Source organism: Salmo salar, chromosome ssa05 (genome assembly GCF_905237065.1).
Source record: "Salmo salar chromosome ssa05, Ssal_v3.1, whole genome shotgun sequence".
Classification (NCBI taxonomy): domain Eukaryota; kingdom Metazoa; phylum Chordata; class Actinopteri; order Salmoniformes; family Salmonidae; genus Salmo; species Salmo salar.
In genome coordinates, this window is record NC_059446.1 from 68,209,289 (window position 1) to 68,230,286 (window position 20,998).

The following is a 20,998-nucleotide window of genomic DNA, read 5'->3' on the forward strand; positions in this document are numbered from 1 at the left end:
AGTCATACCTGTTCCCGTCAAAAATGGTGTAATGCTGATCCCCTTGAGCTGTGCACACCCTAAGCCCTTCCTTATGGTAGCCCAGCCAGAATCTTGCACACCTTGTCCTCCTGACACTGGGCCTGGACATAGGTGATGTTCTTGGAGGAAGGCTGGCAGGTGCACTGCTTCCGACACTGGCGGTACATCCAGACCATCTCCTTGGGGAGGTAGTAGAGACCTTGATGGCTGCAGCCACACCTGCTGTCTGGGACACAATGGCTGCCACTGAGTAGATAGCCGGCCTTTCACTGAGAGGTAGCCGGCCTTGAAAGACTGAGCCCCAGCCTCTGACATATGTCAGAGTAGGCCTGCATCAACCTACAGACAGCAGAAGGAGCTCCATCAGCAGCACATTGGTCAGCCTTGCAGCTGCAGACGTCCAGGTCAGGATCAACATGGCCGTGGCTCTGCAGCAGCCTGAAACCGAACCCAATGCAGGTTTAGAGTTCACTTGGCCTGTACTGCACACAGGACATGAGGCGCCGCAGTCCACTTTCCAGTGAAGCGCAAAGTCCACAGTCGCCACAATTCCATCAGGGGTGGCAAAGTCATTAGTTGCATTGTGGTTGTAGTTTCCACAGATAATACACAGTGAACCAGACAGCTCCGATGCCACTTCCAATTCAAGGTTGTGATGCCAGTCATACCGCAGCATCAGGCCAAAGTCTGTTTCCAAGACAACGCTAGAGCTGCTAGGGTATAAAGGCAGAGAGCCGGCGGCCAGGGCTAGGGGCAGGTTCCTCTGACTATTGATCTGCAAAAGCAACAAGACAGTATGGACACGTACTAGCCACAATCACGGCAAAGTGTTTGTACTGACGAGGGTGCGGTAGTAAGAATCCCCCTATGCAGAGTAAATGTTAGACTCTGAAGAGAAGACAGGCTTTCCGTCCTTCTTTACACACAGCCTGTTAGGTCGACAGTGCATCTCCTCACAGGGAGAGGAGACGCAAAGTAGTCAGTGTTTATGTTGCCTGAAGAAACCGCATTTTTTATTGTATTTTCTTAAAAAGGTTGAAAAGTAAAATGACCTATGGATCCATGAGCTCGTCTCTAGTTGGAGTACACACCTTGTTTTTCACACATGTTAACGTTAGTCAGGGGAGGGAAAACAACTCCAAGTTAGAAACTGGCTTCAGGTCAGCAAGGTCGTAAGTGAAGTTGTCAATGTCCTGTTTAGAGCATGTGTAACCTGTTGCGACACCAACAGACTTCCGAGAGCAAATCCCTAACAGGGATTTGGAGCTGAACACTCTCCAGCGCCTATGTGGAGGATCCGGCTATAGGACATTCCCATGTTAAAACTAAAATGGGGCTAATGAGATTTCTTCAATCTGAAAAAGCTATAAATTGTACAAACACTAGTCGAGGAGAGCAAATAAAAAATGTATGAAACTGTTGGAACATTGCATTTGCAGAAAAAGTATTACTGTCACAGCTCACACTGATCACCTGTAAGTAAAACCTACTGTATATGTTTCACGCCAAGCTAAGAGCACTGAGCAGTGTGCAAGTACTTGAAAACAGATAACACTATCAGGGCAGGTGTCAGATTGCACCTGGCTCAGCAGCCAATGAGGGAATTCAGAGCACAGTTCTTAGTTCCTGACCTCTGTCTGATGTGCACCTGTGTGCACATTCTCAGGAAGCTCCCATGTTGCCAGGGATCACAACAGCAGTGGAACAAAACATAGCAGTGGTGTAGAATCAACTCAGCACAGCTAGAAGTGTCAACACGACTTGAGGTGAGTGATGCTTTCCAGTATAAACTTAGAATATAGCAAGAGCCTTGATAAGATGTCAGTTGTAAAGCTAAGTACATTAAAACGATCCTCTTTCAGCACTGTCTGAAATTTAGGAGGTGGGGCTGTGAAGAAACCGCTTTAGTATTTTTTGCATGAGCAATTAAATAAAACTCTGCAATACTTTTTTTGTAAGAACACAGGTCCGGAGCAAGACTAGTTAATGATTGACAGTTAACAAGGGGGTTATAATGCTTAAAGAGGGATAACAACTACAGAAAAGCTTTGTTTTAATATGGACATTCCCTAAAGCATAGCTTACAGACAAAGGTGCTCTGTTAACAAGTATGTTCAATTTAAACCCAAACCTCAGTTACTGCTCTGCCAACAATCCTAAATAGATTCGTTTTAATCAACTCAAATGTGAATAAGACAGAGAGGGAAGAGAGGTGACTGTTTTAACTGTAGCTTCAACAAATTCTATTCTGCATGTCAAAAGCCATTATAAGCTGCCAGACAATGCACTAATCTAGCATTGCTTGTCAGATGGTCGTAAGCTTCCATTGGAGGACCCATGACCACCTGACTAACAAATGGGAGATAAGGGCCTAATTTGGAGTCTACTAAGGTGGCCCCAGCACTACCATGACATTAAATGGCACCATGCTAAGGGATAGAATATCCACTAACCAGGGGAGGCTGGCATAATATCCAGGGAGGTCAATGTCTTCATTATCTCAAGAACTGAGACGCAGGTAGCCCCACCCCACTAACAACACGAAACTATACAAATAGTTACTCAACTGTTGAGTCTTGAGTGGTTTAAGGGAGAGGTAACATAACAGTATGTTGCATGTGTGAATTACATGAGATAGTTCACAAGGTATTTCATGTTAGTTTACCCTGAGTGATGATTCACACAACACATACCTGCCCTTATCCGATTCAGTGCAGTCCCATTTTAAGTCCATTCAAGTGATACCTTTTAAATAAGGTATATATAGGAATTTGTTCTTAACTGACTTGCCTAGTTAAATTTTAAAAAAGTAAAAAAAATGTGTTTTATTAAATAGTCAATTGATTGTTAGTCTTGTAGCATAGGGGCCCCATCTAACAAAAACATCTCAAGTAGCTATGGTATAACTTATTAAGAGAAGGTTTACAACTCAGTATTGGCATACAGTAATTGGCCCGCATGTCAATCCAAGGCTTGGGGCCAAGACCTGCGACTTTCGTCTTGCATGATCAAACAAACAGAGTGATATTTCACTTAAGTCATAATGATGGGAATGACATGGGATGGCACACCTAACAGGTAAAGGCAGCATGAGGGAACCAGGCGTAGCCTTTTGGGGGGCCACACCTCATGCCCTCTTGACGTGCCCAGTCAGTAATTCAGCCATTATTATTACAAGTTTAGAAAGCTGGGTAAACAAATTTACCAATTTATATATATAAAACAATTATACCTGACATGGGCTAATTCATTGACTCATAAAATAATAGGAAACTACTGATGCCCAACCAAGTTTCGAAATTGCACCTTGTGTAGTCTACTACTCTAACGCTCAACAGTAAGTTGAGACCCCGACTGAGTTCTTAAAAAAAATTAAAAAACACAACTCAGCCGGGGCCCTAGGCGACCGCCTGTGTCACATATTGTCACGAGAATTGTCAATCCCAATGATAATACAATCACTATAGCTTTGACCAATTCCCCAGAGGTTGTAAGGCCCTGGTTAATAGAAGAATTTGACAAAGTCCCAGAATTCTGCAAAAGGTTAGTTCTTTATTCAGAGAGCTCTAAAAATCATACAATGCACATAGCCTTTTATACCTCACATTTGGTCATACCATACCCCTTATAAAAGCCCCTCCTCTTCTCTAACACTGTCAATGCTATTTACAATAATTTTCCAACACATACATTGCTTATCATATTTTGCCACATGTTTCATAATCTACTGCAAGCCTAATGGTTTCTCCCCTCCCTGGGTGGGGAGACCTTTCTGTCATCAGTTTCACAGTTGTCATAAGCTGTCTTGTCACAAGTTGTCTGTCGACAGTTCCTCTTTTCCTTGGATGTCTCACTTACATTGCTAAATAGTAAAGTCTTAACTTGTCCTATGCACACACATTAGAGAATTACAGTCTTATAATTCAAATTCTTTACACAGTTATACGTTTCAGGGTGGAATCCTTTAGTCATTACCTTGAACATATAAATTCCATTATCACATGTCCAGGGCCAGCCCACGAGGGAACACAGAAATAGCCTGAAGGGCTCCATCAATCTATTATTTCAAGAGTTTTCCAATGACTTTGCACACAGAAGTCACATACACATTGTATGGAAATATACAACAGGCCAAGGCTTGCTAAACCATAAGAGAGATGCAGTACTTACACCTGGAACAGCAACATAAACGTAATTGTTCTGAACAAAAACAGTTGTTTAGTTGGATCAAATTAACTGAAAAACAACTGTATTTAAATGGTCGTATTTGCTGAAGAAATACGCTGCTAACCCCAAATTCACACACATGAGCATCATTAATGATATTTAATTGAAGCATTTGCACAGGTAGCCCAATTCTGATAGTTCTTTCACTAATTGGTATTTTGACCAATCACATTAGATCTTTTCACTTTCAAAATAACAATTAGTGAGAAGAAAAAAAATCTGCCTGTCTGAATTGGACTGAATTGGACTGAATTGCAGTTGGTAACTGATCTACAAATAACATTGCGTTATAAATAACTATTCATTATTATTTATAGATCAGTCAGACAGTGACACTTTGCCCACAATGTATCACGGATTTGACGCTCTCGAACATCGGTAAAGTGTTGACAGCTGGCCCTAAATTAGCTCAGATTGACAGATGAGTGTGAGCTCATGGAGGGAACAACATGACCACATGTCACACTGTAATACCTCTCTCTGTCGAAGAAGGGCTGTCAAATTGACTTAAATGTTACAACCAAATGATAGCGCTTTCAATTCAGAACATTGCAAAGGAAAATTCCAACTTTCAGACAACTGCCGCGTCCGCATATGTGTCTGTGTATTGTATAGGGCTAGGCGTACTGTAACACAAGGGATTTTTTCATATCTTCCCTGTAAAACAACTGCGCAAACATGTCAATGACGTATTTGGGGCATTTCTTTCTACTAAGCGATGTGACAAATCGCTAGTGAATTCCCTTTTTGTTTCGAACAAGTTTCTCTGAACTTGGCCCTTGCAGCATCACAGTGTATCCTGCCACCGGCGCGTGAACATCTTGCAGGTTCATTTTAGTCTCATAATAGCCTATTGTGAAACACAGCCCGCCGCACGGTGCAGAAAGTCAGTGTAGGTGAGTACCTTTTGAGTGGGCGGCAGACAGACCCAAATGTATCATTTTAAGACAACCCTATAATTTATAGACTATGACATTATAGAAGAGAGTATGGGACTATGAGACTACATGAAAATGCTTTATTTAAAATATTTTGGTGTTATTGGAATATTTAGTTTAAATGGTCTTGCAATGCCTCGACACAAGTTGAGTATATGTCAGCTCATGTTCTGTTGGTTGTCTGGGGCTGATATATTAATACAAACATGATCAATTAGTCTACAGTAGCCTCAGTCTTGCCTACATAGGCGACCAGGAAACCTTTGCACAGATTCTGTAATGTGTTGGCTACCTGAACAAGGTGAACATCTTTTTGCATCTTTTATGATCATTTTCATATGAGATCAAAAACATTGGCGAAGGTTGGAGGAAAGGGTATTATGGATTTCTACCTAGGCTAAATAGGCTTGTTGATATGTGTTTTGTTGTCTTGGCAATATTGCTCTCAGTTGGAACAGAAACCATTCACCCTGCATGTGCACTGCAGTGTACTGTCTTTTCTTCTGCACAGCTGCCAAGCAGAACGAGTTTGCCTTTTTAACTATCTTATCAGCCAACTAATGACTAAGATTGGGAATATTTTTTCCAACCACCAGGCAGACTACTGAACCTAACCGTTGTTTGTAAGCTGTCCTAACTGTGTAATGATAATGAATCACAGAAATGTTCTCATTCAAAAACTGTCTGGATTGAAACTCTGAAGCAGTTATTACATTTTTGCATATTTATTCTCAACCACATAGTTGAGGTGATACTAGTGTTTTGTGAGGTTTGTTTATTAGCAGTCATTAACATTGGACCTATAGGCTGCTACCTACCTCACTGCCCTTTATATGATGCACTCCAAATAGTTACAGTAAGCTACATTTGCAATTCAAATGTAAAGACTAGTCCCATAAGGAAGCAGGTTTATGGTCTGAACTTTTGACTTTAACCAGTTGTGTTGATAAGGGCTGTTGCATCAAACAGATAAGGAGCGATCACACAGTCAGGCTTTATGACTTAGCATGAAACACAGACAAGGCAGTCATTTTCTCACTTCCTGTCTCATACACACGTATGCCTGACCTAATTTTTTCTCAGATCAAACAATTCTGTTTTTAGAGACCTTTAGTTCTACTATACTAACTCAAGTTTCCCCCCAAAGAGTGGTGGAAGCCCACATTGACATCAAATGGTTTAATCTTGGTGGGAGAAGTCTGTACACATAGCAGCCAAGGCAGAGGATTTTGAACATTTGTTTTAATCAAGTGTATTTCTGAGAGGCATATGAGACCCAGCTGTGAAGGTCTAGATTATGGAGAGGCTCGGATGGAATACTGAAATCTGATTTCAAGCTCACTGTCTTGGTCAGTGTTTATACTAGATCATTTTCCAGGCAGGATGCAAAGGCCCATAAATCAATATACAACTCTTCTAATAGTTTCAATTGAAATCACTTGAAGACTTCTTCTCTTAGGGAGCAGAGCTAGGCTGAGGAGCCCGCCACAGCTTTACAGGTGTAGGGAAAACACTGGTCTGCTGTTGCATTAACAAAACAAAGAACAGCAGCAGCATCTCTCCATCAGATGGCTGTTGAAGATGTTTTGTCTAATTGAATAGCACTAAAGTTTCCCCGAAAGAGACAGTATAATCCTGTATAACACTGCTACGCCAGTCAGCGTGCCATAGGCCAACCGCATCACATGTACATTGTGCTGTACTTCAGTAATGGTGGCAGTCGGCACAGTGGTCATCATCATGTCAGAATCACTTCCTTAGTCTTGTGACGGTCTCTGTTGTCTGTAGTTCCTTTTGTTGGTCAGACAGATGCTCAGACAGAGACTCAGGCAGACAGACAGCAGAATCTTGAGCTTCTTAAAAATGTTCCATTTGGTTCTATGATGATGATGATAGCATGTCTGCAAAAGGATGGTCACATCCTCTCTGTGTACTTTGCTACTGTGGGTTTCATTTCTTAATTTGGTTCACACACGCAGCCAGCCCAATGCCACATTCTTATGTTGCCTGATGCTGAATTGCTTCATGGCAACCTGTGTGCATGCTCTCAATAGCAGGTAATGTGCTCTGACTGTACTGTTTGTGTTAATGTGCGTATTTACCTGCTCCATAATTGCTATTTGTGGCCTGTTGCCATAGTGTAAGGGACATTTGTTGTTTATGGGTTCTAGAAATAATCTATTTGCATTCAACTCACCTAGATAAACGTTTTCTGTGGAGGGGACAGTTGAGTAAACATTTCATGTGAATATTTTCTCCCTTCGCTGAACAATAGAAAGCAGAGCTACCACATTTTGCAATTGAATGGCATTGAATAACAAATCATCAGGTAGCATTCAGTCTTTCTCTTCCTCTCCCTTTCCCCCTCTCTTGCTCACTTGGTTCGTTCTGTCTGTTATTCTTTTGCTCTCTTTTTATATTTATGTCTGTTTGTTCTTACTGTGCTGTATGATAAAAGTTTAATCTAGCTTCTCTCTCTCTTTCTGTCTCTCTCTCTCTCTCTCCCCCTAATTTCTTAGCTATCTTGCCACATCAGTGTTTTTTTTTCACCCACGTCAGTCATGACAGCAGTGTGTGTTCGTGAGAGACAGAGATAGTGGCATTTATTCATCTAGCTGCCTGTATGGGAATAATGTATGTATATGTCTGTGTGCATTCTTTTTATTTGTGTGTTTGTTGGATTATGTGGTAGTGATGTTGGTGGGGTGGGGAGTGTTATCATTCAGAATTAAAACCTGTAAACAAGATCAAGATGTTCTCTGGGACGGGCTTAGCCAGTGAGGTATGCTGCTCTGCTCAACGTGCGTGTGTGCTGGGGAAAAAACATAAGGGAAACAAATGGCAGAAAAACAAGGCCAGTTTACAAAACACCTTTCCATGACAGACTGACCATATTAATCCAGGTGAAAGCTATGATCCCTTATTGATGTACCTTGTTAAATCGACATCAATCAGTATAAATGAAGGGGAGGAGACAGGTTACATAAGGATTTTTAAGCTTTGAGACAATTGAAACATGGATTGTGTATGTGTGCCATTCATAGGGTGAATGGGCAAGACAAAAGATTGAAGTGCTTTTGAACGGGTATGGTAGTAGGTGCCAGGCGCACCGGTTTGTGTGTCAAGAACTGCAGTGTTGCTGGGTTTTTCATGCTCAACAGTTTCCTGTGTGTATCAAGAAGGGTCTACCACCCAAAGGGAAGCATTGGAGTAAACATGGGCCAGCATCCCTGTGGAATGCTTTCGACTCCTTTTAGAATCCATGCCCTGACGAATTGAGACTGTTCTGAGGGCAAGTCAATATCAGGAAGGTGTTCCTAATGTTCTGTACACTAAGTGTAGGTTGCAGAAGAAGCTTCCGCTTAGTGCTGCACTCTTGATTTAGGATGCATAGATTTATGATAGTGTATGATCGTTGTAGAGCTGTGACTTCTGGGCAGGCCTCTTCTCTCTCCTTCATTGGGAGGCCACTGCTTATGATAGGGTGCAAATTGGGGCCTAGTAAAATCCTGCATGGATACCAACACAAATTCAATCACCATTCAAATATACAAGAATATATTACCCAATTTAGAGAAATAAAACCATCTCACAGGAGGCGTTTTGATTCTGAGGCAATGGACTGTGTTGATAAATGTTTCCAAATTGGATCAGCTTATTATTTCACCCAAGCATCTCTGACTAAACTAAATTGGATACAGAGGGGATTTTATTTGAGACTGATGCTGCTTTGGTTGTCGCGAGATTCACTGCAGCTCTCTGTGAGGCCTGAGCAGAACGCAGTACACTGCAGCACACTGGTCTCCCACTGAAATCAGTCTCTCTCCTGTCATCTGATTAACACCTTAAACTAACATATGTCTCCCTCCATGACCCGCTTATTCAAGCCTGGTAATTTAGAAGCCCAGTCCACGTAACTCTCCCTCTGCGGCCCTCCAGGATGGTGATTTATTTACCATGGCAGTGTGAAGACATCTGAAGCCAAGGCAACACATACAAATGAGATTATAGCCCATAGACTCCCGATCCTCAGGTCTTTCTCAAGCATCAAATCCCCTGCTGGACTAGTGAACTGAGATGGAGGAGACTCCGTTACTCTCCACTCCCTCCCCCGCCACCACTACAGTCCACCTCTCCCTCTTTCTTTTTACTGACTTCCCCTCACCATTATGGTTCGGGAGTCTATGGGCCATAATCTCATTTATACCTGTTGCCTTGACTCTTGATGTCTTCACACTGCCATGGTAAACAAATGTACGGCAACACTGTCCCAACTGGAAGTTCAACTGGACTTCAGTAACATATTAATGGTGTAGAGGGCAGTGAGGATAGGGGGTAGGAGGTTGGTGGAAACTCCTGGTGTACAGCCTGTCCAATGTCCCAACAATGCAGTTCACCTCCATTCACTTCCCAGAGCCCTCACATAGTAGTGTAGTCATTAGCTAAAGGAAGTAGGGTCCCTGTACACAATGGGCATCGCTGACAATGAGAGGGAGGGCAGTAGCAGCAGTATTTGCTCCAGTTCTCTAAGGGGGAATTCTCCCACCACTCTAACCCTGGTTCCCTGGTAGAGCAAAGGCTTCTGGGCCCATGCCAGGGAGCCGTGTTATATTTGACCACCGAGGCGTCATCCGCCCAGTCGGACATCGACTAGGGAAGAGGTCATTCCCAAGCCTGGGCCCGTTTTAAAAATACAGCCAATTGTACTGCGGCTGGCCAGCTGGTTGTCGAGGCTTTGTTTAGCTAGGAACAGCTGTGTTCCACATCTGTGTGTTGGGGAGATGAGCGAATAGAGCAAGAGAAGAGACTCTGTTCTGGGCCCGCTGCCACCAGGAAGTAGTGTGAGGTTTCTCAAGAAGGCGGCAGGAAAAAATCTCCCACTCGCAGCCAGACGAAACGAATGTGACTGTTGGGCCATCTTCCAAACTGGAGCTGACAGAAACTTAAATATTTGTTTAGTTACAAATAACTTTTTAGTGTCTAAACAGAGGGTGACAGAGTTTAATGGCTAACACGATGTAAATCCTAATGGCTGGTTAGAACAAAGCACTGTGGCCTTACGCACCATTCAAACCCTTACACACACAGTACACACAATCACACAATACAAAATGTAAAAGTACACCGAGTCATACACAGTCCCACACCGTTACCCAGATGGGAGGGGAAAGTGTTGAAAAGGCAATTCATGCCAGCTGGCTGTGACTGAGTGGGACAGGGTTACTTTCTGCTGAGCACTGGGAAACACAGTTTACATCCACCCCTACCCCTGAGACAAGATATACATCGTCCTTTAACATCAGGGCAGTGCTTGTGCCACCTGTATGGAGTTGTGTCATCATGGTAGTCAGTGTCGTTATTGCAGAAGATAGTGTTCCCGATACCTGTAATTTTCCATTGACTACCTGTGGTTCTGAGGTAAACCTAAATGTTTGAGTAAACAACAGACAGCCTCAACAACAGACTATAGTTGACTCTTTCACGCCATCTCACTTTCGCTTTTTCAAACGGGAAGATTTTCATTTTTCACACACATCAATAGCAGAATATTAATGACCGGTATTTATAACTTGGTTTCTTCTCTTCTCTCCCCTCCAGCATTGGAAGATGTTGCGATTGCTGTTTCTGTGTTTGATTGTGACTCTGCGAGGAGCTGCTGGTACGTATCGCATGTTCTCACCTTCCCACAATGCTCTTGCAGCAGACACTGAGACACTGATAAAGATCTAATCACACAGATCACCTTTTTATTGTTTTTATGCCTGTATGTGTTAAACATGAGAAATATACACCGTCTCTCTCTGAGTCCTATAGCTTCCAGAGATAGCAGAATATTAAGTGGAAAACTTCTTAGATGAACCTAGGCTGATACTTAAGATAGCCTGCAAAGTTCTGTCATACTTTCCAGGTCTATGCCCAAACAGTTCGAGCTTCTAATTTTAAAATTAGTCTCTCCAGAAATAAGTCGCTCACAGTTGCCACCTGTTATAGACCCCCCTCAGCTCCCAGCTGTGCTCTGGACTCCATATGTCAATTGATTGCCCCCCATCTATCCTCAGAGTTCGTTCTGTTAGGTGACGTAAACTGTGATATGCTTAACACCCCGGCAGTACTACAATCTAAGCTAGATGCCCTCAATCTCACACAAATGTTCGAGGAACCCACCAGGTACAACCCTAAATCCGTAAACATGGGCACCCTCATAGATATTATCCTGACCAACTTGCCCTCCAAATACACCTCTGCTGTTTTCAATCAGGATCTCAGCCATCACTGCCTCATTGCCCACGGTCAAACAACCACCCCTCTTCACTGTCAAATGCTCCCTAAAACACTTCTGCGAGCAGGCCTTTCTAATCGACCTGGCCCGGGTATCCTGGAAGGATATTGACCTCATCCCGTCAGTTGAGGATGCCTGGTCGTTCTTTAAAAGTAATTTCCTCACCATCTTAAATAAGCATGCCCCTTTCAAAGAATGTAGAACTAAGAACAGATATAGCCCTAGGTTCACTCCAGACCTGACTGCCCTTAACCAGCACCAAAACATCCTGTGGCGGACTGCACTAGCATCGAATAGTCCCTGCGATATGCAACTTTTCAGGGGAGTCAGGAATCAAAACACGCTAGCTTTTTCAAACAGAAATTTGCATCCTGTAGCTCTAACTCCAAAAGGTTTTGGGACACTGTAAAGTCCATGGAGAATAAGAGCACCTCCTCCCAGCTGCCCACTGCACTGAGGCTAGGTAATACTGTCACCACCGATAAATCCATGATAATCGAGAATTTCAAGAAGCATTTCTCTACGGCTGGCCATGCTTTCCTCCTGACTACCCCAACCCCGGCCAACAGCTTCGCACCCCCCGCAGCTACTTGCCCATTGAAGCTCGCTTGGAAGTTTGTTAACACAGTGTCTAAAGAAGGGCCAGATGTCTACAGAATGGTGTCGTCTGCTTAGAGGTGGATCAGGGAATCACCCGCAGCAAGAGCGACATCGTTGATGTATACAGAGAAAAGAGTCGGCCCAAGAATTTAACCCTGTCGTACCCCCATAGAGACTGCCAGAGGTCCAGACAACAGGCCGTCCGATTGGACACACTGAACTCTGTCTGAGAAGTAGTTGGTGAACCAGGCGAGGCAGCCAAACATACCCTCGTAAAACTGACTATCCTACAGATCCTCGACTTCGGCGATGTCATTTACAAAATAGCCTCCAACACTCTACTCAGCAAACTGGATGCGGTCTATCACAGTTTGTCACCAAAGCCCCATATACCACCCACCACTGCGACCTGTATGCTCTAGTCGGCTTGCCCTCGCTACATATTCGTCGCCAGACCCCACTGGCTCCAGGTCATCTATAAGTCTATGCTTGGTAAATCTCGGCCTTATCTCAGCTCACTGGTCACGATAACAACACCCACCCGTAGCACGCGCTCCAGCAGGTATATCTCACTGGTCAACCCCAAAGCCAACACCTCTTTGGCCGCCTTTCCTTCCAGTTCGCTGCTGCAAATGACTGGAACGAATTGCAAAAATCACTGAAGCTGGAGACTTATATTTTCCTCACTAACTTTAAACATCAGCTATCTGAGCAGCTAACCGATTGCTGCAGCTGTACATAGCCCATCTGTAAATAGCCCATCCAATCTACCTACCTCATCCCAATATTGTTTTTATTTACTTTTTCTGCTCTTTTTCACACCAGTATTTCTACTTGCACATCATCATCTGCACATCTATCACTCCAGTGTTAATGTGCTAAATTGTATTACTTCGCTACTATGGCCTATTTATTGCCTTACCTCCTCACGCCATTTGCGCACACTGTATATAGACTTTCTTTTTTTCTATTGTGTTATTCACTGTACGCTTGTTTACTCCATATGTAACTCTGTGTTGTTGTTTGTGTCGCACTGCCTTACTTTATCTTGGTCAGGTCACAGTTGTAAATGAGAACTTGTTCTCAACTAGCCTACCTGGTTAAATAAAGGTGAAATAAAAAAATTAAAGTATATTTTGAGGAAAGAATACATACACATTATATAAACCACAGTTCAACATAAAGAAGATATGAGCCTGTGTATGCTACCGTAGTGTTTTACTACCTATCTAAAGGTATAGTTAGTTATTCCCACAAAACTCTGAAACTGGTAATAAGATGGCTACATTTTCCATGAGCTAAATGCCCTAGCCACAGAAGTATAGAGTTCATGAGTGAGTATACCATTGAATGGATGGCAGCTCAATCATTCTGTATATCCCACAGCAGTAGTTCATAGGAGAGTAGCTCTGCTCCAGTATAGTGCAGAGATGTAACGAATAACCTTAGTGATGTACAGTAAGAAGCTGCTGTGAGTTAATCTGGTCCCATCCTCCCCATCTCTATTCCCATACAGCTTCCTCAGAGGAGGAGAGTGAAGGATCAGCAGACGCAGCAGGTATGGAATACATCTTCATCTGGAAACCAAAGGGGACAAAATCACAAGTAGCATGAAATCAGGAGTATATGAAAACATTTTTTTAAATGTTACAAAAGTGATGATTATGTTTAGGAGTACCGTGATGATCCAATAATGTTCCATGAGTGAACCCTCAAATGAAGCACAGCAATATAACTACTGCTAATCTTTAAATGTAATACAAGCTACTTTATATTGATGCTGACTGGGCTTTCCCCTCTTCCTCTGTTCTGAATGTCCCACAGATGGAGACGATGAAGATCTATTCACGCTAAACGGTGAGTTTAACCCTTTAACTCGCCCCCTGTTAGAAATGTGATGGGCAAGCAGCTCAGTCAGCAGAGTAAGAGAGGTCACACCTCTGTTACACCACCGTTCCCCTCATCATTACCCCCAGAATGGAATCAATTATCTGTGGGGAGAACCCCCCCTGTGTATCCATCAAGCAGAAGTTAGACTAGACAGACACGTAGAGATCCCCCCCCCGGTCAGGGCACTAATCCACATTGGCATTCTCATTTTCTCTCGGCGTCGCTTGCTGTCACTCTTCATCTTCCCCATGATGTTGCTTTGATATAATTACAGAGCTATTTAGTACAGGGAGGGCTGCCCCACAGGCAGGCAGGCCACATCTTCTGGAGAAACACCTTCTCTCAGCCAGGCCAGGAGAGGAGCTGCACTGCCGAAGCCCTTCTTCCTCCCCCTCATCAGAATCCGGGAGTGAATGTTGAATGCTTAATGATTGGCTGGGAGTGAAATCGATCCAGTCAGAATGATGATCTGTTAAATCTGCCAGTTCTGTTCCTCCTCTGCCACGTTGATCAGACAGGGATAGAATTAGTCCATGAAGTCAGTGAGCAGATGAATGTTGTTTGTTTGTATGTGTCTGTACTGGTGATATCCTTCTGAATGGAAATGGAGGTCGGAGAATAATTAGGTGTGTTCTTGCCTGTTTCAGTGATCCCAAATCTCAGGAACAATTACGTGTTTATCGAACCTGAAACTAATGATATTGTGGACACAAACAAGGCAACAGGAGAAAAAGTAGCGGAAGGTAGGAAAAACTTTGTCTACAACTTGTTCTACTTTTACAGTATGTAGAATTTAAGTAACCTTATTTCTGCATGTCAGTAGGCCCATAGGTACCTTCTTACTTGATGAACTGTAATTTCAATGTGTTATAAATCCATTTATAAGTAAATATTTTAGCAAATTCATACTTCTTGGTTTGTATGAACATTAGCCATGTCATGCTAAAATAATGGTGTTAATTAAGTTTCTATGTTAATTTCATCCCACTGTGTTGCAACCATCAACTCCTTTTGTCGTGTGTTATCTGCTCTCAGATGGATTTACTACCATTGTCATCATCGTAGCCGTGAGTGTGGTGGCACTGTCAATCGCAGTGATAGTAGGTAAGGATTAAAAGTCAAGATAAGACTGAGAAAATATCAGACCAGATATACATGCTATGTGACTGGCAGACCTCTTTTCACACCTCACAACACATTACAGGGCCTGTATCTGGCACATTATTACTGATGGTTTGATCAGGGACCAGATGTAGCAACCTTTAGAAAAGTGGTTTGTTGAAGTCAGTGAGTTCGCAGGCCTACGGCTGTTAGGCCCTTGAGTCAGGTACTTGACATGATTTACTCCACTTCCAGGGTGTCATGTAAGCTCTAATACTTAAGCAAATGTGAACTATTCTCCAGCGGCAAGGAGGAAATGGTGACCTTTTCCCTTTTCTGTTTGGTTTCAGCCGTAGTGCTGGTCCGGCGCCGCATGCACAACCGACCACAAGGGTAAGGCCACACTTCTCCATTCAATCTGTTTGACTGAAAGTCTTACAATATGTTGTGCATATTTTGTCTCAGTGTAACCTAGTACCCCTAATTCCTCCATTGACACCATCTTCCTGATAAAACCATCAGGGCTGCAATTTTTGTCCATGGGGGATCCATGGGAAATTGAGTTCAATTAGAGTTTTTAAAACACGTTGAACTGTAAGTCACTCTGCCTTGTCTCTTCATGTTATTCCTCTCGGAGTGTTTACTTTCCCTAAGAGGAACAGGCCTTGAGATAATAGAAATCAGTGTCTCTCAGAGAGATGTTCCACTTAGTCTCCCGCTACCTGCCTGCCCGCCTGGAAGGAAGCGACAGAACCAGTCGAGTGAGTAACAGTCAGTCCATCCACCACACCGCTGGCTTGGCAACACGCTCCACTACGGCATCATGCCAGCGTCATGTAAAACCAGACAAACTCTTGCTGAGGTTGCGAAACTCAATCAGGAGGAGCAGATCCACCCAGCCGCTGAGCCGTCGAGCCCGTCTGGACTTGTGCTGCAATTACCTGCACAGCCTGAAACCATCCAGCCCACTCCACTGCTCTACCTCACCCCACCCTGTCAACTGTTAACAATAACCCAGAGAGAACGGTCGGCCCTTCATGACCCCTACAGGGCAAGACCCAGCCTGCTCCCAGAGCCCAGAGCAGGAATAACATGTCCATAGAAATCTAGAGTATGAAGCACATTGCACAGTGAGCAGTAAATCCCAGCTCTGTCTCTATGGTATGATGACATTATCTGACAACAACAATCAGAGCACAGAGAACAGCCTGAACCAGTTGAACAGACAGTGAGAGATAGTCAGTTAGTCATTCTCCTGGGGCCCCTGAGGGAGGAGGGGGGGTGGGGGGGTTAACTGAGGGCTCTACCTGTCTCTTTCTCTTTTTTTATTTATTTCTCTGGGTCTGTCTTTGGGTTTGTGTAACTGTGCTGTGGGCTGGCGTTCTGCAGAGTAATCAGTTTCCTTTGTTCCATGCTAGCTGCTACGTGACCTAGCCAACGATAGAGGTTAGAGAGTTTACCTAGCACGTAGCCACCTCGGCACTATAGAAATGATGATGCAGGCTTAGAAAGAAAAAGGGGTTAAATTCCTCTGCAGGATTAACGCTTGGCTCCTAGGGCTGCAGTTAGCTCTGGCTGTGTTGTGTGTTGAGTGATAGGTGTGCTGAAAAGAGGCTTATTCACACAACAACCCTCGGCTTGTTGGATCAACAGGGAGACTTGCCAGGGCCATAAGTCCCACCTGGGGAGGGGATGTGTGGAGGTAATGCAGTTGCCATGTAGCATGCCAAACTCCTGCAGCGCGCTATAAACCAACATGCATTTCCTGGATTCCGACAAACAAGGATTGTAGCTACCTGCTTTCCATGTGCGAATGTGAACAGGCTGTCTTATGGGAAGGATCTCAAAAATTGTAATCCCCAATTCTCCAAAACGTGTAATGTTTATATGCTGTAGTCTGTACATTTCCCAAGGACATCCAATGTTTCTAAATTGATATATCCCCCATAAACTCTTAACAAGGAAATAAATATCACTATCGTATGTTTTTAATATTTTATAGTAGTGAATGAATAATATTTCAGATGTGTAAAGTTCCACCAGTTTTTTGGATTGGTATAATTCATTTTCCCCTCTCACTCTTCTCTTCTCTCCTTTCTTTAGGATCTACTCAGTGCCTGCAGAACAGGGAATGAAAGGAACGGTCTAACCACAGGATGAGCTCCAGTCCCATTGGACGCCTGCAGGGGAGGACCAATGAACTGAGCTCTACAACACACTGCCCATTGACTCAGGAAGGGAACACTTTCCACCCCAGCCTGCTCTTACTGAACCATTCCCTACTGCTCTCCTCTCTGGGACCATCTGTTACTGTGTCATGGGCCCCCTCCAAAGCCAGTGTAACTTAGTTTCCTATATTTGGTCTCTTGTTCGTTTCTGTGCCACATATCCCAAAGTATGTGTGTATATTTAAAGGGGCATTCTGCAGTTGCTACATCCATTTCTGGATGTACTCATTGATTCTTGAATACTATATATGCCTCAGCTTAGTTCAACTGTCATGCCCCATCAGAACCCAAAACATAAGCTTGTTTTACTCCAAAGTTTACAAACAAAGTATGTTTAAACAAATGCTATATAGCCTCAAAACATGGTTAAAACTATAATTTTGATATCAAGGATGGTCAGTCCTTGCATCCATAGCTCATAGCCTATGAGTTTGAGAATGGTTACATTTCTCCAGCCCCATCCCTCAGTTCTTTACCAAAATAGGGAGAGAACGCTTTATTGTTTCAACTACGGATTATCCCTTTAAGCTTGGGACACATAGCAACATTTGGAACCAAAGTTTTGTCATTGGATTCTATTGAGAAACCCTGAAGCCAGTGAATGTGACCAAATGTGACAAACTCCTTTTGTCCAATGGCATATTTTACAAGAAAAACAAGTATTGCTAAAAGTCATTTGCAATTGTTCCCGACAGGTTTCTCCGCTCCGTCGCTAAACTAAACTGTATTCTGAGTTGATTTGGTGCATTCAGAACAGGCTTTTTTGCATGAGAAAAGCAAGTTTAAACCACCCTAAACCAACTCAGTCCTCGTTAAATTTCCCCATTCAACTCTGTGACATATCCTGTCCTTGGCCTATTAGTGATAACAGCCAATACAGTTCAATGATAAAGCTTGTTCTCCCATCTTCTCAACCTCTGAGGGGAAAAAAGGAAAAGAAATGGGTGGAAAAAGCCAGTCAGGTCTGTTTGAACATTCACTTGAGGTGGAGAATTAATCAACCATAGTGAATGATGTTTTCTTTTCAACCCCCCCCTCCCATTCTCTTTTTCTTTTTGAAATGCTTTTGTTCAAAACGTCAACCACATCACCGATTGTAAATCGCTCTCGGATGGCTGAGGAAAGTCTGATTTTAATGGTTTATAGTGCTGGGACGGGGGTATGGGGGAGAGAAATCGAGAGGATAAAATAAAGTGTGGGGGTAGGTAGGGTGGGGGGTGAGTGGGGAAATACCCACGATGCCCATGTTTCATTCATACTGAGTATAGGGCCGCTCCACCATCGCTCCCTGGCTCTAGTTTCATTTAAATGGAAATCAATCGTGCCCGGTGAACAAAAGCTTTAGGGCCGAGGTGCTGGCTGGCTTATTTCTTACTCTGCATTACAGAGAAAGGATGTTTTTTTGGCAGGGGTCAGAGGAGAGGGGGAGTTGGACATGTTGTGCTTCGGCATGACAGGGCTATTCATTTGTTGCGTTATCATGAGGGAACAAGGGTTGTTGTGAGTGTGAGTGAATTACACCCAAGATCAAGTAGTGTTGAAATCACTGGGTCTGTCAAAACAGCGTGCGCACTGTCTTTCTCCACTCAACCTTACCGCTGTGATGTCATCAGCTGGGGATGGGCTTGGCTTGGCTCCAGGCTGTACAGAAACACCTGTGTGTTATTAGCGCCTCCATCACATTTTGTGTTATCTGGTTCACTCAATCAGAATTGTCCCAATCTGTTTAAGTTGATAAAATTCAATTAGTAGCTGGTGCTACTAATAGTGAGAAACAGATTTTAAATGCACACGGTGTGGTATGTGTGTGTCTGCACTCTGCAGGTGTTTGCGTTTGGGGAGATTGTGTATGTGGGGTTTGATTGAAGCATCACAACTAGCCCCGTAAGCCTTTCTTAGATGTAGTCTAGCTCTGACAGCATTTCAAAAGGAGAATAATTTGCCATACATTTAAAAGAACAAAACAACTTTCACTTACCCTTTGTTTACTGACCACAGTCACATTCAAGAAAGCCTTTTTCCATACTCATAAATACCATGAGAAATACCCTTCACCTACAAAGCAGATGTGGTTACGAGTCCGCGACTAGTCTCACTATAAGATGAGGTTTGCATAGAACAGTTTTTCTTGTTCACGATACAAAGTACATCTAAAAACCGTTCAAGAAAGCATGTTGAATAAGCCATGAACCAAACAAAGTGCAAAAATCCTAAAATAATTGGTTTGACCTGTGTAATGCTCTGTACATTCAGCTACACTCGCACATCTCCATGGAATTATGCTCCTTCAAAGCCACAAAGCGTTGTTATTGTGAATGCATCAAAACTGATTGTCCTTCATTTATTTCTTCCAGGCCTTACGTTGAAAAGGGTATGAAATGTTCAAATATTGGAAAACATATTGTATTTTCAAATGAGCTCCATGGGCTTTTTCAGCTGTGCAAAAGTTTCTCTAGGCCCATTTTTCATCTAATCTTTATTTTTTTGTCAAGAGAAAGCATTACCGATTTCAGCCAATCCCTGACACCGTCAGACATGGCTCTCCAAGAGCCTTAACTTATTATACAAAAGTCCTTACACCACCCCCCCTCCAAAAAAAACGGTTGTGCATTCTGTCTTTTGATGAAAATAGGAAAATGTATCAACCAGCAGATTTTGTTTGAGGAGCTTGATGCATTTCAGGGATGATGGGTCCTCTGCACAGCAATACATTATGCAAATGTCTTCCAATTTATTTTTTTTGACAAGTAGCTTGGTGTATTATTATATTGTTATGAAATGTCCTATTGTAAACTCAATATTCAAATGATAATTTTGTCTTTTAGTTAAGCACACGTCTTCATCAGTACTCAATCAATGGTGATAAACCCTGTACATTCTGTTTGCTCAGGATCATTAACTGTTAACGTACAGTAGCAAAGTGTTTCTACAATACTCTATATCTCATCCATTCCTATGTCTATGAATCTGAGTGTGTTTTAGAATAACGAGACCTGCACTAAAAGTGTAATCTTGCTGTTCTACTTGTCCTGTAGGTTTCCACAGCCCACACATTCTCCAATCATTCAATTTGGACTAGCATTACTCATGTTCTGTATATGGCTCTTCTATATCATGGGTTATGACTATTTTTACATTAAATGTGTTCTGCTATGCTTTGTCTCGGCGTGAATGCTTCACAATATGCCATATGGACACAGAGCTGGTACACTATGTGGCATAATCCAGAGTTTTGCTCATTTAAATTGTAAATTGTACAATGAAAAGCCACTAAGAAGCTTAAAATAACTTTCTACTAAAACATTTTGTCAGTCTGTTTTCTGAGTAAAGAACATGCTGGAACTACTAACCATCTGTTTTCTTTGTGAGTTATACAATACAGGAAAGGGAAGTGAACAGGTTTTATTTTTACATCCTGATAACTTTAGGGGTATTTTGAAGATTAACAGATAGTGGAATGTTTTTCAGGGCCATTTTATTCATGAGGTTTATTGTATGAGGCTCGGCCGTTACTGAGGTAATGATTTTAAACGTTTTCATAGAAACAGCTTGGCTAGAGTTGAGCAGGCTGTTCGAAAGAGTTGGAAACCTGATTTCAAACATGACTCATCTTGTCATTATGCAGCCAGACTCGCAATTAATTTTAATTTCAAAGTTGAATTCGGTAATGGAAGGTAATGGAAATAACATTTAACAAAGACTAACAGGATAAT

At 42.8% G+C, this 20,998-nt stretch overlaps 1 protein-coding gene across 2 annotated transcripts; it reads left to right on the forward strand.

The window, feature by feature from the left end:
• The first annotated feature begins 1,554 nt into the window (after positions 1-1,554).
• On the forward strand, positions 1,555-20,586 carry si:dkey-262k9.2 (uncharacterized). 2 transcript variants are annotated; one of them, XM_014201479.2, is made up of 8 exons: positions 1,555-1,787; positions 10,785-10,845; positions 13,583-13,624; positions 13,891-13,923; positions 14,604-14,699; positions 14,992-15,060; positions 15,408-15,450; positions 17,161-20,586. In XM_014201479.2, the coding sequence occupies exons 2-8, from the start codon at positions 10,794-10,796 to the stop codon at positions 17,204-17,206; spliced, it is 381 nt and encodes a 126-aa protein (XP_014056954.1). In that variant the 5' UTR covers positions 1,555-1,787; positions 10,785-10,793; the 3' UTR covers positions 17,207-20,586. The 2 variants fall into 2 exon arrangements, with proteins under 2 accessions (XP_014056954.1, XP_014056955.1); XM_014201480.2 differs by lacking the exon at positions 1,555-1,787 and adding an exon at positions 4,922-5,144.
• Positions 20,587-20,998: the final 412 nt, after the last annotated feature.

Excerpts from the sequence above, each read along its gene's own strand:
- si:dkey-262k9.2 (XM_014201479.2), top strand. The coding sequence starts at position 10,794 with ATGTTGCGATTGCTGTTTCTGTGTTTGATTGTGACTCTGCGAGGAGCT. Across the intron at positions 13,625-13,890 it reads AGGATCAGCAGACGCAGCAG|ATGGAGACGATGAAGATCTA; the intron begins GTATGGAATACA and ends AATGTCCCACAG. Across the intron at positions 13,924-14,603 it reads AGATCTATTCACGCTAAACG|TGATCCCAAATCTCAGGAAC; the intron begins GTGAGTTTAACC and ends TGCCTGTTTCAG.